Source organism: Corvus hawaiiensis, chromosome Z (assembly GCF_020740725.1).
Source record: "Corvus hawaiiensis isolate bCorHaw1 chromosome Z, bCorHaw1.pri.cur, whole genome shotgun sequence".
NCBI lineage: Eukaryota > Metazoa > Chordata > Aves > Passeriformes > Corvidae > Corvus > Corvus hawaiiensis.
In genome coordinates this window covers 78,790,714-78,810,454 of record NC_063255.1, presented here as the reverse complement: position 1 = coordinate 78,810,454, position 19,741 = coordinate 78,790,714, and the positions used below count along the sequence as shown (strand labels likewise).

At 45.5% G+C, this 19,741-nt stretch overlaps 1 protein-coding gene across 4 annotated transcripts in view; it reads right to left on the bottom strand.

The window, feature by feature from the left end:
* SSBP2 (single stranded DNA binding protein 2) overlaps positions 1-17,251 on the bottom strand; it is a 134,923-nt gene extending 117,672 nt beyond the window's left edge. For 2 of the 4 annotated variants that reach the window (XM_048292227.1, XM_048292229.1), the window contains exon 1: positions 17,088-17,251. In XM_048292227.1, coding sequence (XP_048148184.1) covers positions 17,088-17,146 — 59 coding nt within the window. In that variant the 5' untranslated portion in view covers positions 17,147-17,251. The remainder of the gene's footprint in view (positions 1-17,087) is intronic. The other 2 variants (XM_048292228.1, XM_048292231.1) reach the window with 2 other exon arrangements.
* Positions 17,252-19,741: the final 2,490 nt, after the last annotated feature.

Sequence of the window (19,741 nt, the reverse complement as noted above, 5' to 3'; positions counted from 1 at the left end):
CAAAAGCCTACAAAAGGATTTCATTTAAAACAGTAGAAAAAATATACTGCTCTTATTTCAAGACGTGTCAGCTGTTCCCAGAACAAATGTTGATGAAGTATGCGATGTTTGGACTCAGAAAGTTACTAATCTCTGTTACAGACTTCATACCTTGACACTGTTCGTATATGAGGCACCAAACGCCTGGATAGGGTATAAAACTAATGTGGATTTGACCATGGCATGGAGAGATCCTGAGGTGGTATCACTCTCCTCAAATCAAGCTAACACACACACACACCCCAAAAAACCCCAAAACCACTCAAAACAAACAAACAAACAAACAAACAAAAAAAACCCCCCAAACCAATCCCCCCCAAACAAAACCAACAAAAAACCAACCCAAATCAATCAAGCAAAAAACCCTAAAGACACCAAAAAACCTAACAGAAACCCCCCACAAAACCCAAAAAACCCACCCCAAACTAAACCCAAACCCCAACCAAACAAAAAATCCCATCCTCGAACCCCCTACTCAGTGCTTGTGACTTCAATCTCAAGCTGGAGCATTCAGTACACACTACCCTAAACAAGGAATATACTCCCCTGATGCTTCTATGCCAAGTATTTGCGTGTTCATTCTAAAAACAGCTTTTCAGAGCAGCTCAGGAGGCCGGTGCTTTTCCCTTTCTCATGCATCCCGTGACCTTTTGCAGGTGAGAGGGGGAACATCAGCCCCCTGAGGCGCTTTTCACACTTCCCTCAAGGTGAACAATGGGCGGGTACAAACTTTACAACACCAGGACTAAATTTCAATCCCAGCAACCTGGAGATGGAAGATTAACAGGAGACATCGATAACAACCGGTTTGACAAAGCACTCGGAGTTCCCCAAATTCCAGTGCATCTTGCTCCACCTGGCCCCCGGGAGGGTGATTGTCTCCCATTTATCCCACCTGGGCTGAAGGGTTTTGCTGATGCCCGCGTGTCATGTGCATTCTACATAAATACATATTTATCTGTTAAAATCTCTGCTGTTTTCCAGCGCCCAGGTTGCTCTGGAGGAGGGCACAGCTTCATTCCCTCCCCAGGGCTGCCATGAAAACAACAAACGAAATCACATGGATGACGATCTTGTCAGGTCTCATCAGCAAATAAGAGCCGGCCTGGTCATTACTAGAATAAGAGATTTAAAATACAAGCTTGAAACAAGGCTACAAAACTTTTATAGACCGAGCTGAAAGCGCTCACTGCAGCTTTTCTGTAACAAATCCCTTTACTGCAAGGATTTTAGAGAACTTTTCATGTTCATGAAGGACCACTGGAAAAAATATTTGTACAAATGGCAAAAATAATGAGTCAGCTGCTCAGTTTATTTAGGATCCCTGCAACTTGCACGGCAGTTTAAAACAAGTTGCACAGGAAATTCAGGCAGCAAAATAGATTTTAAAAAATTTTTAAAACTTTATTAGGACTGGATTTGCAAAGAGAAAGAAATTTCCAACCAAGATGCCAACAGTGTAATTATATTAGCCTGCTACGAAACAATTAAAAGTAATGAAATTTTGACTTCTCGCTAAGTGTTAAGAAGCTTAAGATTAGTATTTGGTTAATCCTTCAGTCCCACTGAGAAGCCCTCACATGGCCCAAACAGCATTCTGGAGGTGGTAGGGTGCCCCACAGCTTCCCAGCAGCATCACTCATCATGGAGCTGGAGACTGACAGCTCCAAACAACAGCAGCTCGCCCAAAACCACCTTTTGTCATGTATAGATGCACTCAGAGGTGCACAGAAACCCTCTGTGCAAAAAGGAGTGAGGTGAGAGCTGTGGGTACAACATAAACCTGGCCTTTAAAAACAAACAAAACTGGTGCACCTATATTGAACTGCATCCTCTAGCAGAAAGCTGTGTCTGAGGAGGGACTCATGACTGCCCACTCTCAGGGAGGAGCAGGGCAGGAAGGACTAAACAAACACTATTTAAATTTTTTTTAAATATATAAAAACATTTTAAAAACCCTTGGGCACACAGCCCCAAAAATAACTCCAACACCCACAGTACTATTTTGGGTGGCAACTTTTAAGGCTTCATTCAGCTTTGCCAATGGCTACTGGAAGGTTCAGGGTCCCTTCCAGTAAAGGAATCGCTGGGTGGTGAGGAGCTGCTGCAGCCTTGCCAGTGCAGACGTGTGCCCAGCTGGTCCCAGTTAATGGGTTACATCCTGGTGGCTGCTGCAGCCTTCGAGCAGCTCCCACTCCTGCTACAGAGCAGACTGGAACCAGAACACTCAGACAAAGCCTCTGCAGAGAAGGCAGTCATCTCCTCACTCTGCAGAGCAGGGGCCATGGGATGTATTGTCCCATATAAACAAACACCTTGGAGGGGATGCAGAGAAAAGGCACTATGGTCCATTCGTATTTAACAGCAAACGTCCATTTAATTTTCCTTTTAAACTGAGCATGATTCCCACCACCTGTCCCTCTCACCCCCACCTCCCCAGCCCCACAGGGACAATGCTGGAGCAGTTGCTGGAATCACCACGGTCCACTGAGGCAAATCGGCAGCTTTTCATCTTGAGTCTGAACTTTGCTGGGAAAAGAACTGATGACAGTAGGATCTCTGAAATTATGGTTAAACAGGCTGAGGTGGTTCTTAAAGGCAAAAGGTCAATGTAAGTGATTTTTTTATACTTTCTTTCAAAGCAGTGTTCATGTGGGTTTCAGGGAAAGGTAGGGTTATTCAGAAACTTGAAAATGCTGTAAGATGTGCCAACAAGTACAGTATCTGGAATATTGAAGAATTCCATCAGATAACAGGCCAGACACCAAATAAAACAGTTGGTAATAAGAGTGAGGATTCTGCTGCTTGGAAAAAAGAAAAGAGAAGGAAGGTATTTCCAAATAAACAGTATTTCATAATGCAATATCCCATTTAATGATTCTCTGCTTTTTAGTTTATTTACTTCTCTGTGTTTTTAAGCAGAAATCAATTACATCTATTTTTTTATTCAAACACCACCTTTTAAAATAAAAAAGAAGCTTCACTGAGAACACAGCTATGGCAGCATCAATCAGAGAATGGAGTAATGAAGCTGATGCAAATACTTCAGACCAAGACTCAAACTTCCCCCCAGTTCTGAAGTGTTCAGTTTCCTGGGAGTCAGTGTGGGCAATTTGGCAGGCATGCTCATGAATATATTAACTTACAAGAACCATCCCCCCCCCCCCCCCCTCCAGTTAATATATATCAGGGGGAAAACATGCAGAGAGGCTCAAATAGCTAAATATCTCAGGCTAAAAATATCAAGAACTCCCTCAGCTGGAAGTTGTTAGCAAGAGCTCTGATAAAAATAAGGAACCAGGACAGCATAAATTCTTTCCTTTCCCTGCAGAAAATAAACTACATTTGGGAGGAAAGTATTCAAAACATAATAAAAGAGGTGACTCACCCCTTTCAACATGCAGCACACAGTGCATGGAAGGATGGAAGGGGGGACAGGGACTCAAACCCAATGGAGGAGTCCTGCTGGGAGAGCAGCAACTCCCAGCTCCAGCTCACCTCCCAAAAGGGTCACCACAGCAGCTGTCACACACACACCCCTGCCCTGAGGGAGCCCCTGTGCCTCTTGAAGGGCTTCAGACACAGTAAATGACCACTCTGAGTAAATGGCTGCTTCTAGAGCCTTCCCCTGCAGTTAGTGGGATGCTCCTCCAGAAGGCTCCTAACACCTACGGCAGGAACTGCAAGGCTGAAGATGTTTCAAATTCACCTCTTAGCCAACAATATTTCCAGACATGGGCTGCATTCTTTATTTCTTACGTATTTCTCAAACTTACCTTGACCCAGTCCAGTGAGAAAACCCAGAACTAGCAGAGCCAGCTTGGCTTTGGTTTGCAAGCAGACACATGCACATCACTTCCATTTTTGGGCAAGCAGGGTATCAAAAATCAAGCCCAAACCGCCAACATTTAACAGCCTTCTACACTCAGAAGAAAAAAGGAGGCGAGCAGTATGGGCTTGTCTCAGCTACAGAGGAAACACAGCAAACATGGTGTCTTAGGACTACTAAACCAGCAAATCATTTACAACAGCATCCCATTCCTTCATTGTGGATGGAGCTGGAGGAACTGCATAAAGAGGAATGATATGGCTACAGCACATCGTAAGTCTAACCATTTCATAATCACATAATTGACGCTTGTACATCACTTTGGGTCACACACCAGAGACACTCAAAAGGGTTTGGACCTTGCAGAGTCATCTCCAGCGCCTTCTTCCCTGCAGTATCCCACAGCAGGGTAGGATGCTTCTGCACACCAACATCCCCATTTCTTGTAGAAATAAAAACTCAGGAAAGAAAGAGAGTACTGGTGCAAGTCTGTATCTGAACATCACTTGAATGCCCAGGAGACTGATGAAATTTACCTAGTTTTACAAACTGTGTCACATTAAGTAAAAAAAAACAACTCTGCCACTAGGAAATACTCAGATCCCAGCCACTTCAGGCAGACATATTCTTGGACTCTTGGATACAAATACAGAACAGTAGGAGTGGGCTGGGAAATGGTTGTTTACTGAATTTCAGTCTTTGAACGTAACGGAAAAAAACCTTGACTCCGATGTAAGGACACCTCAACATCTTCACTGAGGAATGTTGCAGCGTAACTCATGGATTGTATCACACCCCCGAAAGATCTTTTTCTAACAGTTTGTAGCAGTAATTTTTCACTTTTACATGCTGGATGAAGACACACAGGGGTGCTGGGAAGCCTCCTGTGCTGAAGAGTGAGTTGAGGGAAGAGACAGGAAGGCTCGTCCCAGCAGCACATCTGAGTATCCAGGCACATCACGTATTAGCTTAGAACACACAGAATTTTTATGTTACCATTACAGCCATAAGACTGTGGGACAAAGAGGGTTCAAACACACTTTGATCCTTGAGATGGCTTCTGTATTGTTTCAAACAGTGGTACACCTGTCCTATCCTCTTCAAATGTTCACGTTTAGCTAAAATATCTGAAGCTACCTTAAGAGCACCAGCTCTCCCTCCATCTGAGGTCCCCCCCACCACCACCAGGTGAGAAAACAGAACAGAACCCTTCATCCTGGTTTTTATGCTGCTTTCAACATTCCCCCAAGCCCTGGAACCACACTGTGAGGCTCTGTCAGTCCCTAGCCAGAATCAATAGACCTGGAGGGAAAAAACCCACACAAACCAAAAAGTGGGCAAACGAGAAAGAATAAACCTTTGGAGCACAAAAGCTTCTTCAGGTCATTCAGGCTGTCAAAAGGTAAGAAAAAACTAATTTCTTTTTGGATAAACTTGTCAGTTGCTGGGGGTGCTGTCCAGGGAGAAACATGGATGGAAGCTTGTTGCGGGAATCAAAAGCTTGTTCTACCAGATTAGCATTAGGGGAGTAGTGCATTCCCAGGCAGAAAACAGTTACACATATGGCCTGCTCTTGCTGTTTTCAGAGGCTTTCATTCACACTGCTCTAAACAAAAACTTTGCTTTAAGAAGCTGGGTTGTTGGGTACTCCTTTTGTTGGTCCTAAAGAGAAGTAAATACAGGTGTTGAATATTGATCCTAAAGACCAGTAAATACAGGTGTTGAACATAAAATCAGCCTTGGTGAGGTAACTACAGTCACTACACAACCAACAGGTAGGACACAGTAAATTCTGTGTTTCCATACCAAGCAACATGACAGGGGTGTAAGGCTGACACTGAACCAGCTCAAAAGTGGACCAAGAGTGCCATTACTCTATTAACTCTGAAAATGCCCCTTCTAATTTTATTCCATATTTGAATCAAAACTGTTGCTTGTCTTTTTTTTCCACCAATCTGCTTCTGTGATTCAACACATGCAAGTGATGCCTGTTTGCCTGGTCTAAAGACAAAGATATCAACCCTTGATATATAATGATTATACACATTCATACATCCACCTATAAACACACACAAACAAAGGCAACACAGTGAGAAAAATGAGTGCTGGGAGAATGTGATGGTCACCTCTCTTCAGCTACGTTAATCCTTCAGATATGTTCCTGGACTGGGAAACGAGAAACACCAAGAAAGTTGTGGGCTTGCTAAAAACTGCCTGTCACAGAACTGGACTGAAGTTTAGCTGAAATCCACAACTGAATCACAAAGGCAGGAAGAACATGAAAACACTTCCATTTTGAGGCTGCAGAGTACACAGCAACTACTTTGCCAAGTTGCACTGTTGGTCCCTTTAATCTCATTTCTTGGTTCCTTTCACAACACCCTCGGAATGCCTCAGAATAAGGTGTCAGGAAGCCCGCGGCACATCTGACACTGCCATGGGTTAGGTTTCCCTACACTTTCCTCAATTAGTTTTTCACTTGTGCCCTGAATTACTGAGGATTTCCAATGTTTGTGCTGAGCATTAAGTGCCGGTGCTCACTCCAGCCCACAACCATTTGCAGAAGGCAAAGCTCTCTGTAAAAACACACTACACCAGAGAGCTCCTCTAATTATGCTTTGCCCACTGAATGTGTACACTGTGCAAAGAGAAATTAAACAGAAAATAATACCAAAACACTTCCACAAGCTCTGTGTGTTTCCCTGTGGCTGCTGCTGATCATCCCTGTGCTGCTCTATCAGGGAGCCCCTTCTGCACGATCTGCTCCCTGAAATATGGAACAGGTATTCCCACAAGCTGCTGCAGCCATGACCCTGCATTTTCAAATGCATTTATCTGGCTCACAGTCTAAGTATTGAAACCACAGAGTCCGTTTTTGACTTTCTGAAGTATTTTGTAAGAGCTTTACCAGATAGTGATATGAGTGAAAAACTGCTCAATCCACTGACATTGTTTTACAGGAAAAATATGGTTTTATGACAAGAAAACCTTCTATTTTTTTTTCTCCCCCTAAATGAGTAATCCCACCCAGAACTGGAGATTGGCACTGGGCAACTTCTATCTTTCTTTTTGTTTTCTAGTTTGGAATTACTTACTACAGACTTACAGGTCTGTTTGAGGAATATAGGTAACATTTTATAAACAACTATTTTTAATTACTGCATTTAATAGGAATACATCTGCATCCAGGACTCCAGTCTGCTTTTGTTTCTAATCATCTATTTTAAATAACCATTCAAAATATTTTTTTCATTCACTTTTTCTATGTTCCCCAGCTACAGTTGGACCAATTACTTAAATCTTGCATCTTTGAAGCATAAGATAGTTTTATTTGGGGTTGGGAGTTGTTTGCTTATCTGGGTTTTGCTGCATCATGATACCTCATATTATTTTTAAAAATATTTTGAAGTATATATAACTAAGTTTGTGGATGCAACATAATGGTTGTCTACACATAATAGTCTCGTAAAAGTAAGCATCTTTCTTTCATAAAGAATTAGATGTACATTTAGCACAATTAGAAGTGACACTGGATTTGAGGAGCTGCATCAGAAGTCAGGAACACCAGCATGTTTTACCTTTCAGCTCAGTTTGTCGAGCCCATTACCATCACCAGAGGCACATTTCCAAACTTCCAACGCTGCTCTTCATCTCCTGATCAGAAGCTCTCCTTCATCTTTTCCAGCTTTGTATTTTTGTTAACCAACTGTCCTGTGTGCAAGCTCTGTGTGTTTATTTGTTGATCATGTACTTCTACTCCAACCCAGAAAAAGAACTTTCATTTGTATTCTTTTACCATGTGCATACAAACACACAGGAAAACCAAATGCCTTAGGCTGGGATATGTGCCTTTACGTTTTTTTAAACATCACCTTCATGTGCACGTACCCTCTCCAAATTCACATTTCAATGAATATTAAACAATAAGCAATTAAAAGGGCCAAACAGTTCAAGTGACACACAACAGGAGTCATAACCTTCATTTCCAGGGCAGTTTCAGATTTGGCAAGGGAGCTTCATTATTCCTGATAGACCTGATGGAATTTCAGTAACTCACCCACACTCCAACCATGCAAAAAGCACCAGCACCTCCCCATCAGCACCTCAACTCAAAGGCTGACCCGAACAGGAGCAATCCAAAGCTGGCACCCATCCTTTGAGAGTTAGCTGGGAGAAGAACATAAATACATATCTATCATGGAGAAATCAAGTGGGGCTTTGGTTTCTCAAATCCTGCTGTTGCTGTTACAGGGATCTGATAAAGCACAACTTCAGAGGAGCATCAGGTGGCAGCCTCACAAATCCCCCCGTGTTTATGACACAATCACACCCCCTGTCAGCCACATGGTCCACTCTGTCCCAACACCATCCAGAACAACATTTTAGTAAGGAATTACAGTTCCACTTCCGTACTCCAGTATCTTCCTCAGAAAGCACAGCCCCTCCCAAGGAAAGGAACACAGGCTACTTCAGGTTGCCACTGATGTTGCTGGAATTTTTTTCTAACCTATAAAACAGGTTTTCAAGACTAAAACCCAACATTTTTTTATAAGCATTAAGGTGTTTACCACAGAAAACATAGAGAGCCTTTTACCTTCTTCTGATTACCTGTAAAAATGCTTCATTCCAGCAGTGGAGCATTCTTATTAACTCTCCGAATTCATTATATCAATATAAAAATGCACCTGCTAGTAACAAGACATTATCAATAGCAATATAAAAACGAAATTACATGCACTGGAATTTACATATACTGGGAACTCATTAGTACTGATTACTTATTGCTTCTGTATTTTCAAAACACTGGATTCTTTCTATGAAAATTAGAGGGGTTGGGTTTGGTTTTAAGGTGAAATCTCTCCCAAGAATCAGAGGCATTGGAAACAAAATGGAAATTAATGTAAAGCATAGGACATGGTGTAATCAGTAACTTCTTAAATTTCTTCTTCATGATGGAAATTTCTTTCAAAGACTATATTTTATTAAGGAATAGGAAAAAGGAAGAAAAGAAACAGTCAAGCCTGAGTAGCAAGTTAGGAATTCATTGGCAATTTAGGCCTGATCAATCCCATCAAGAGTTTGGGGTTAACATCAAGGACTGTACTTCAACCAGACCCATACAAACTCCAAAAAACAACAAGACACAAGCTCAAAGGCAGATTTAAAGCCTAGCAAGGATGGGATGAAGCAGCCCATGAATTCAATGCATAGAAGAGTTAAACAAGCTGACAAACTATATCTGCCATCAGAAATGTGATTTCTGAAACCTGGATTTTCTCAAATTGTAATTTTCAACTGATATTTGCACAGGAAACAAGGTGAGGCAAAAAAAGTGTGGTGTCACAGTGTTCTTTCACAGGTGGCTTCAGCTTAAAAATAAAGCCTAAAAGACCCCTGTACTCTTGCCCAAAGAAAGATTGAGAGAACTTTGGAAAGCCTAGAGAAAAAAAATGGGCAACATAAATGATATTAATTTAAATTTTTGCTCTTTTATCACCAGCAAGGCTGGTTTTCCTAGAGAGAAGATGTGTATGTCAAAGCTGTGTGCAGCTGGGGCTTGGAGGAGCCAAAGGCTTCCCCACAACAGGCTCAGGTTGCTCTGGGCACAGGGAATGGAGGGGCAAAGGGAGAGGAAAGGAAGGGCTTCGGGGATAGAAACACCTTCAGAACAGAAAGGCAAGAGGCCAACATTATCTGTCAAGGAAAAGAAATGTCAGCTCAGTTTGGGTTCCCTGGGAGAGTGGGCAGTGGGCAAGGAGGAACATGTGGAAAAGTTAAAATATTAAGTTTCGGCTCTTAGCCTATCACATGACACCTGCATCAGCAAGCATCTTCATGAAATGAAAAATCAGGGTACAATCACATGAAATAAATGATGGAAGAGTCATTAACAGCGTGTTTCTACAGAAGAGAGAACGTTTCAAGAAAGCTCTTGCTACCCTAAGCCAACTCCAGTGAAAGATATCCATTAATGAGTGGTATGTAGGAAAATACAGAAGTGTACATGACAAATCAGGAAAGATTACAAGCCCTTCTGGGGACAGGAAAAGAAAAGGGAAAGTTAGTAACAGAAAATTCAATACAGGCAAATGTGGAGTACCATGCTCAGGACTAAGAAATCAACTACACAAATACGAAATGGGGAATAATTGGCAAGGCAGCTGTGTTGCAAAAAGAACCTGGAGGGCATGTGTGACTGCAAAAATGGATTACTTGAAAAACAAAATAAAACAAAAACCCTCAAACAAACAAACAAGCCCTCCCAACAACAATAAACATGCAAGTGTTCCAGGGAGTATTAGCAGGATTGTTTTATAAATATATTATTTCAAATGAGAGGTAATTATTTCATTCTGCTCTGGACACGCTACTAATAATATGGAGAAAACCCAAAACCAGTCCAGAGGCAAGAACCACAGAAGGTGTGAAAGGGAAAAAAAATGATCCACCACAAAAATGTTCCGTTTATTTTTATATTTGATGGAAAGTGAAAAGCTAGGACTCTATGGTCTTGACTACTGCCATATTTCATTTTCTTAGAAAGGGACATTTTATGTTCTCACCTGTTCCCTTCCTGGAAGTGAGAAATACCGCAAAGACTAGAGAAGGATGGACAGAGGTCATTAAGATTTCTGACTTTACACGTTTATTACTATCTGAGGATGATTTTCAATCAGGACCTGAAACAGCACCTTGCCCATTGCCTGAACAGCCTGGACTTATGGGTCAGTGGCTCAACTGAGCAGAAAAAACCCCTCAGCTGTGACTCAGCCTGGACCAGCACTCCTTCCTGGAATGTTTGTGCACCAAAAAAAGGAGGAAACAAGTGGTCCTAACCCCAAGCAACACTGGAGCTGGAAGGCTCTGTAGACATAGCTCCTGAACATTTGTGGAGAAAAAAATGTCATCTGGTTGTGCCCAAAGGAGCTTTAGCAGAAAACCCTTAAAAACGAGGTGCTTTGAGCCATTGCTCATTGCCTGCAGAGTACCCCACGAGGCTGTGCAGGGCAGTGACCCTCCCAGGAAGCGGCTGTACTCAATCACAGTCACCCCAAACCACACAACCACGCAGTTGTGAGTCTCCCTCCCGAAGCACAGCAGCCTGGAGAGGTCCTGCTGCAGGTAAGTGCAGCTCTCCAGCCTGGATAACTTCTGAGTGTGTTCCCCAATTTAAAGTAGAACCAAAAGAGAGATGGTTTCAAAAAAATACTACATTTCTACAGTTCCTTTGGCATCTCATCCTGTGGCAAGAGAGACAGTGGAAGCTGTCTATATGCATTTCTGGTTTATGTGATACACCAATTAAAAACAAAAAATTCAGGGCTACATACCTCAAATTGGGCACCCAATAACCAATAAACATTTTTCTTTCTGCTTTTCTGCACCTTAGTGCCACTTCCAAACTGGCTGTCGGTCAGGAGTGGCTTGATGCCTATGTTTAGAGGTGAAGCTCAGGCACAGTGGAGCTGGGCACCAAAGAAACAACACAATCTTCCTGTAGGAACAGCCGTATTATGAAACAGCAAGGCAGCCATAAGGCACATACCGCAAGACAGCAAAATAGCAAATTATCAAATAGCTGCTCATTACCAAAACAATGCTCTTCTCTGCACAATAAAAACCCCAGAGCTTTTTTTTCCAGAGGGAAAAAAAATTCAGTGAACATGCAAATGAGGGCAAAGTGAGAAATACGCTCAGTATATATCCGCATTTTCCAAGTTAAGAGAACATTTTTGGGAATGCAAGTACAGCACTCAGACACTGCAGAGACACACTGTTCCAGCTGCTTCTGATTGGCAAATCCTACCCTTCCCTCCCAGGGTTCTGACTTCCCTGAGATGCAGCTCCAGGACTGCCACACACCCCTCGGTCGGTCAGCCGGCATCTCATACGTGTGGGTAGGGTTTTACCTTGCAAGACAACAAATTTTACACCTCCGCTCTCTCGAGTCCTTCCTGGCAGCAAGGGGATGGTCATTTCCCAGCACTTGGAGGGACAGAATGTTCCTCCTAACTCAACAAAAGCCTCCTGCTTCCTGACCTGCCTCCTAGCTGTGCTGGCTCTGCTCCCTCCTGCCAGGTCTGTGTCCCTGGTCCAGATGCTGCAGCCAGATCCCCGATCCCAGATCCCAGGGCCGGTTCTCTAGGGAGCAATCCTCTATCTCCCCTCTCCAGACTGGCCATTTCCACTCCGTGTCCTCCATGCTCCCTGTTATCTCTGTGTCCTGGCAACTCACAGCTGCAGGCTCCAGCTGCTCACATCTACACTTTCCTTCCCACCCAGCCCCAGTTTTACTCCCCTCTGATCCCAGGATCTGCTGCCTCCCAGGGAAGATGAAATATTCAGCGATTACAGTCAGTAAGCCCTAAGCATATGCAAATGCATCTTTTTGAAAGGGCTTGTATCCTGGCTAAATTCAGATGCTTTGTCATGCAAATGGGAGAAAGACATATCCCTGGAATCAAATCCCGCATCCTTTTCTTTTTCAACCAGATTTCAAGCGTTTCGAAGGAGAGGAGTATCATCGGTCTTCCACGGTAAAAGTTGTGAAAACTTTTAAAACATTGGAAAACGCTTTTTTTTTTTTTTTTTTTCCTGATTTTCAAAACGGGCCTCATTTCAACTGAAGTTTTACACACAAACAAGTTAAATAAATTGGCACAAGGCTTAACTATTGCATTATAACTTTTCCACCCAAACAGTGGAAGTTTGGCAGAGTTAGTAAAATCTTGGCTGCTTTAATACTTGTGACAGTATCATATGCCTGTAATTTAAGCAGAATGAATTTCTACTGTGTACCTGTTTAATCTGAATGGCAGCACATACATTCCCTGAAACATTTTCACGTGCTCCCAAGACACCTGTGCAGAGTAAGGGAGCACCTGAAGCACATGGCCAACAATAACTAGTGATAAATAGCTACTAATTCCGGAGCCTTCCCTTCTGCACACTTTGCTAAAAGGTATATTCTCCTAAAATGCCTGATATCCATAGACTCCCTGAGGAGCACAACTGCAACTTTTACAAGTTAGACCTGACAGACGGAATCAGTGTATAAATGTCAAACCCAAACTTCCTAAAACAGGCAGGACGAAACTACCAGATTTGTCTTCAAAGAAGGAAAAAAAAAATTAATGTATCTTTTACCACCATGAACTTAAAAAACTAGGTGGCCATTTCCCAGGGATGAGCAGCAAATTTGTCACTGAAGCCAGTTAACTTTTATCTGAATCCTTTTTTTACGTAGCTTACAAACATTGCAGTGGAAAAAGGCGACTTAACTATGTAAACTTGTGCAATGCAGTATTTTCAAATCTGAAGGGAAAAAACCAAAAAAAACATGAAAAAAGAAACCCCAAACAACTCCACTCATACAAAGGAACTGTACGTACAAACAGCCAACTGCCCAAAACAGACCTGATGAGAAACAGTATTTTGATAAGGCATCCTTTTATAACAAATGAAATTGCAGTCTGCCAAGCCCCAAGAAGGTTAAGGGCTTCTTGGGAAGAGGACTAGTTTAGAAGACCACTGGAATATGAGGAAAACTGATTTAAAAACATATATTCCCACCAGAATTTAGTTTTCCTTGTATATTGTTTAATACTGTTTTTCTACATATATACTTTCAACTAGAAATATTATTTCTCTATAAACAGATAGTTGCATTTGCACCTGGAACTTGAATGGTCTGGTCCTCTTTTCTCAAAGATTAAAAATTTACAGAGTTTCACCATTCAGTGAAACGTTGGCAGGTCCAAGCTCCTAATCTGAAATACTCCCATTTTAAGGAATAAGGGGGGAAAAAAAAATCAAAAAAGATTGCTCATAGTTGCTGTGAAGAGATAACAGTAGAGGATCTGTGGATACTTTATAGTCTTTTTTCCTTTGACAATGTAGTCGGCTCTCAGGTGGAGCCGGCACAGCATTGTGATGAAGAGCTACTGTTTAACACAACTTTTCCATCCTTGAGCAACTGGGATGGACACAGTGCAAAATTAAGGCACAGCTGTTCCAGAGAGAAGAGGGGGCACAAAGACTCCCGTGATTTTCCTCTCCACCTTCCTCAGGGCTCACAGGTATCCTGTGCCCCCACTTTCGGTGTTTTACCCAGCTGTGCTGTGCTGCACCTCTCTGGCACAAAATTCGGTATTGTCGCCCCCAAATTCAGCTACCCACACTTCACACGTGCTGTGGAGCTAAATAACACAGGCACTTCACCCCAGAGGTCAAGCAGGAGGGACAAAGAGAGGAGGACCATAAAACAAATGCCATCTTGGAACTGAAGATTTGCCAAGGGCTATTATAAATGGCTGGCAAAACTTGTTCATTTTTATAGTAATTACATAACCTCAAAGGACACAAATACTGAAGGCAGCACACAGCAAGACACCGTGCTACAAAACACACTTGGCACTGGATTGTTCTGTAAAATATATCACAACAAATATCACAAACAGCAGCTGAACAACACACATCTTTTCCACACTTGATAAATAAGCTTTTCACACCCTGGTCCTCTCACTGACACAAATCCTCATGGGGAAGAGACATGGTCCACATAATCAGGCCATTAAAAAGTAAGAGAGCGTAATTTTTTAAAAAATTTTATTTCCTCAATTATTACAAGTGTGTTTTGGAGATTGGCTACTGGCTACAAATTTTAGGCACTTAAAATCTTGAAGAGACATGCCAGCGTTCAGTTGAATATTCTGTTCTAAAAACTTTGAAATTAAACATAATTATAATCCCACTCTTCTTGATTAAATAAGTACTTATTGTATCAGTCAAACATATGTGTTTTTCTCTGTGGTTTCCAAATTAACACAATCTCATGCAGAAGTCAGAGCTGTATTTTTGTAGAGATATTTAATTGGACAGCCACTTTTTTTTGAGTGGAACAAAAACTCATGCTTTACGTCAGGACAAGCATTGCGTGGCTGTAAAACAAAGTCCTAAGAGAAAAAAAAAATGCAATCATAGTTTTTTTGAAAGTCAGAAAGAAAGCATATGCAAATGGCAAGGATGTGATCTGATCAGAAAGAAGAAACTTTAACAGATGTAATACCAAAAAATCTGGAATGTAGACTATACATAATGGTATTCCACATCATAAAGCAAGCCTAAAAGCTTTTTTTCTCTTTTTTTTTTTTTTTTTCACTGAAGGAAGGAGGAGGGGGGAGAAAGAGGATATTTACTCCCAGCTGAGTTCATTTGTAAGTATGTGCGACCATGAAGTTTCCGACCTGTCAGGTCCACCGTGTAAAAACAAACCATTTCGGTGTTTTGCATAAAATAATCTACATGTGAGGAGCCCACATTCCCAGCTGTTAGTTCTGAGTGGGAGACAACGTGTATTTAAATCGAACAGCACCATCTAGCAGGTCCTCATAACTTTACTTTGGAGGGCAGTTGCTACTTGGCAATAAGTCAGTTTGGCAAGCTTGCCCTGAAAATTATCAAGCCTTTTCAGACCAAACGAAATATTACGTGCTTTACAGCACCAAGAACCTCGAAGAAAAATCACCTACAATGAAAGAATACGGCTGAGAACTGTTTAAAGTTTCAGCCCCGTGACCAGAGCACTTGTGTGTGTGGCTTATGCCGGGTAGCTCTTGCAAAGCAGAATTAAAACAACATGATCTTCATCTGATCCGACACACAGCAGCCCTATGGATTTGTTTCCAGTCCCACTGCGAGATCCCACTGTGCCCTTCAGTGATTTACCAAGTGTATTGACAAACACCAGCAACCATGTAGCACAAGGAAATGGTTTAATTCCCTAATTTTGCTAAGACAAATAAACAGTGCTTCCACTAGCCGGTTAAGCAATTATTTTTAAAATTATCCCTCCACTGGAACTAAGGAGTGCCACTAGTTGATCAGATTTCAGAGCCCAAGTTGTGTCTCCCGCTCCATCTCAGCAATTAACGCTTCCCATCAGGGCTGCCTCTGTCTCCCTCCACTTTCCCGTGCAAAGTTAGGTGTGAAATCGTCAAACGCCTTAAATTCCCCCTACCACCTCCCTCTCCTCTAGAAACAGAGATGCCTGGCCTGCTACTGCTGCAGGAAACGTGCATGCCAGCCTCTGGAATTAGGAAGTCCCTTAAAAAAAACCACCAAACAAAACCAAAAATAAAAACGCACGAAAAAGAACTAACCCAGCATTAAAAAAAAAAAAAAAAAAGGCAAAAACCCAAATAAAACCACCAAATCCAAAAAAACCCACCCCCCCCCCCCCCCCCCACACGAAAAAGAAAAACACCCAACAAACAAACAAAAACTTTTAGGTGAAGGTTCAAGACAAGCTGCCTGAAGGGAAACTCCTCGGCCGTGCCCGGAGCGCGGATCCCGGTGCTGAACCAGCTCCGGAGCGATGCGATTTTTGGAACAGAGAGGTGTGAACCTGGGCTCTGGACGGAGGTCTCCGCCTCCGGACCCCCTCGGCAGCCTTACCCCGACCTTCCCACCTCCGATACACTTCGTCCCCCTCCTCCTCTTCCTCCTCCTCGCACGGGCTTTTCCTCCCCCTCCACCCCCGCCGTGCCAAACCGGCCTCGGTCACGCCAAGTCGCTGCCGCTACAGGACAACTTGGGGAGACGCCGTCCGTTCCCAAAAACTGGGTTTTCCTCCCTAATTCCCCGGCGGTGCCCGGGTTGGGGGCACCCCCAGCCCTCCCCGTCGGGCTCTCCCCGCTCCGCTCCGCGGGCAGCAGAACCCAGGAGCGCGGCGGTTTGTGCGCAATGGGAAATCAAAAATAATAAAACCAGCAGGAGTTGGGGCAGGCAGCGGGAACCCGGCCGGCCCCAGGCGGGGGGCGCGGGGGTGGCGGGGAGCCCTTTGTGCGGCGGGGCGGGCGCCGAGCCCCCCCGAGAGCGAACAATGCGGGGCCGGGCAAAAGTTGCGAGGCGGCGAGTTGGGACGGGCGAGACGCGGCCCCGGCCCCCTGCCCAGGCTCTTTGTTAGCGGAGGGGTCCCGGCACCTTGCGGGGCCGGCCCGGGGCTCGGGTACCGCGGGGCAGCGTCCCGAGCGGGGCCGGGGCAGCACCGCCGTGCCCCCCCCCCCCCCCCCCCCCCTCACCGAGCGCGGGCACCGCGTCCCTCACGGGGACCCCCCGAGCGCGGCCGCTGCCCCCGCGCCCCCGAGCGCGGGCCGGGCCCCCGAGCGCCGCAAAGTTTGTGAGGGGGCGCGGGGGGGCGGGGGGGGGGGGCACTCACTTCTCGCGGGCCTGGCTGTCGGACGGGACGCTGCTGTTGCTCTTGCCTTTGCCGTACATGCCTGCGGAGAAGCTCCCGACTGTCACGCACCTGTCAACCCATCACCGCCTCCCCGGGACCGGCCCCGTCGCCACGGTGACGGGCGCCACACGCGCGCGCCATTGGCCGGGCCCGCCCCCCGCGCGGTGATGGACGGGGCGCGCATCCGGCCCCGCCCCCCCCCCCCCCCCCCCGCGCGCCGCTCCCCGCGCGAGGGGGAATTAGAAACGGTTCGAGAAGGATTTTAAACAACCGGCTGTTCCCGGCGCGCGCCGCCCCCCCCCCCCGCCGCCGCGCCGCCGAGCGGGGAGCGCGCCGGAGAGACGCAAACTGCGGACCGGACTCGCGGCCGCCCCGGCCCGCGGCCTCCGCCCCGCGCACCGCCGGAGCCCCGCGGCGGCCCCGCCGCCTCAGCGAGCCCCCCGCCCCAGCCCGCACCCCCGAACACACCCCCGAGGGTCCCTCCGCCCCGCACAGCCCCCACCCCGAGGGTGCCCCCCGGGGAAGGGACCCCCCCAGCGACGGAGGAGGGCGAGAGCCGGCACCGGCCTTCGGCGGCTGGAGCTGGGGAGGAAACGTTTCCTGAAGCAAGGCAGCGTGTCTTAGAGGAGCTTAAGAAAATTAAAAAAAAAAAAAAAAAAAAAAGAGAGAGAAAGAAACACCCACGGTCTGAAGAAAATTCAAGGAAATGCTTTGATTTTTTTTAAAGTTACATGGCAATAATTGCGTGCTCCGCAGAGAGGGGAGAGAGACAGAGCAGCCACTGGGGCCATTTATTACTTGATTTCTCTTTTTTTAAGTACCCGAAGCTCTGGAATTTTTTTTGCTCTTCCTCCTCAACCACAGTCCCAAATTTTGCAGCCATTAATGCCTGCTTATGTCTAAACTTCGACTAACCTTGTAAACCCACGCCCATGTGTGCCCCGTGCGAGGGGGGCTTTTAGTATTTTGATGTTTTAAGTGTTTAATGCCGAGCCCTTTCTTTTGGTCAAGCCAGGTTGCAAATGCACCCAACATATATCTCCCCGTTGTGTTGGCAGGGAAATGTCAGGAACAACCAGGGCCACGAAAAACCCGACCAAAATTCGAGCAGGGAAGTTGTGCCAGACGTAGACCACCAGCATCTGTTTATCATTGTTGGAGCTGCAAGGGGAAAAAAACATCCTCTGGATCCTGAGCTGCCAGAGCGAAGGGAATGGTTGGTGAGGTGAAACTGGGGAGGGGGGATTAGGAGAGTATTAATGAGCGGCTGGAACAAATTAGCGAGGGAGTAGCAGAGACAACAGGAAGGAGTGAGAGAGGCTGGAGAATCCGAGGTGCTTGTGGCAGTTCCCTGCCCGGCGTGGGCTGTGTGGGATGTGTGTGGAGCCCACTACAATAATTCATCAGTTTAAAGCACACGGCGACAAAAGACATTTTGTGCCAAAGTTGGTTGTCTCGGGCTTTCACCCGATTATATGTGCTTTTTTTATTTTTATTAACAGCGTGAGAGTGTGGTTGGAGTGGATCTAGGGAAGGAAGTAAATTAGGCTGACATCATTCACCCTGGTTGGGACCGAGGCTCCTGCTCCCGAGCTACACCCAGGAAACCAGAGGAAACGGGTTATGGTATGAGGAGAAAGTGGGAAAGGCGAAAAAGAGGGAGGAAGGAGTGAGTGGAAGGGAAGGAGAAGTCGACAGAGGAAATGAAGGATGAGGAAAGAAGGATGCGAAAAGGAGAAAGCGAAGTAAAAGCACAATTCAAGGTGAATTTGGGTGCTAAAGGGGGTACAGACTAAGGAGAGAACCTGGGGAGTTCCTGAGGAGCGAGCCAAAGGGAGGGAGGCGTTCTGCCCGCGTTGGGGCAGTGATGCTCACTCGGGGTGTGCCCCGCAGCTGAGGAGGCGCCCGGAGCGAACACGGGCAGCAGGACATGGCACAGAGACAGACAGGCGGACAGAGAAGGAATCAGGACAGAGAACAAAGAAGGACTCGGGCTGTGGGTAGGATGTAAAAACAGAAGGTTGCTGAGGAAAGGAAAGGAGTGAGCGTGGACATCCTCGGTGGAGCTCCAGAGGCAGCTGGCACTTCGATACGCATCACCCAGAGCACAACTTTCGTCTGGGTCTTCGCCTGCCCTTGGGGAAGGGCCCTTATCACCCATCAGACACGATGAGTAACTCCTCTCCAAGGTTTCCCTCTGCCGCCCATCAGCCGTGGTATCAGCAGGGCTTTCACACGAAACTGATAACGGTGGCGAAATCCTTCCCGGGCAAGAGAACCCTCCGAACCTCCCCTTTGGTTTGCCTCAATAGTTTTGGTTGATTTGTTTGTGGTTTGAAGGGTGGGGGGATATTCCGAGAAAACGGCGGTGTCCGTGTTGTGTCAGCCCCGCGAGGGAAGAATTTTCTCCTTGAAAAGGACAATGTTGAGGTGTTTCCCAAAAATGTGATGGTGAGATCTCGGTAATGCCCTTTGGACATGCATCCCAGGATGGGACTTTCGCAGCAGAAAATGCTTTGTTCCCGTTTTTCGTGTGATTTGTCTGCATCCCTGTGGTTTCGTTTGGGCTGAAGGACAGCCAATGCCTTGTGGGTTCGCCCATCAAATTGTGATTTGGGGCAGAGCAGGATGAG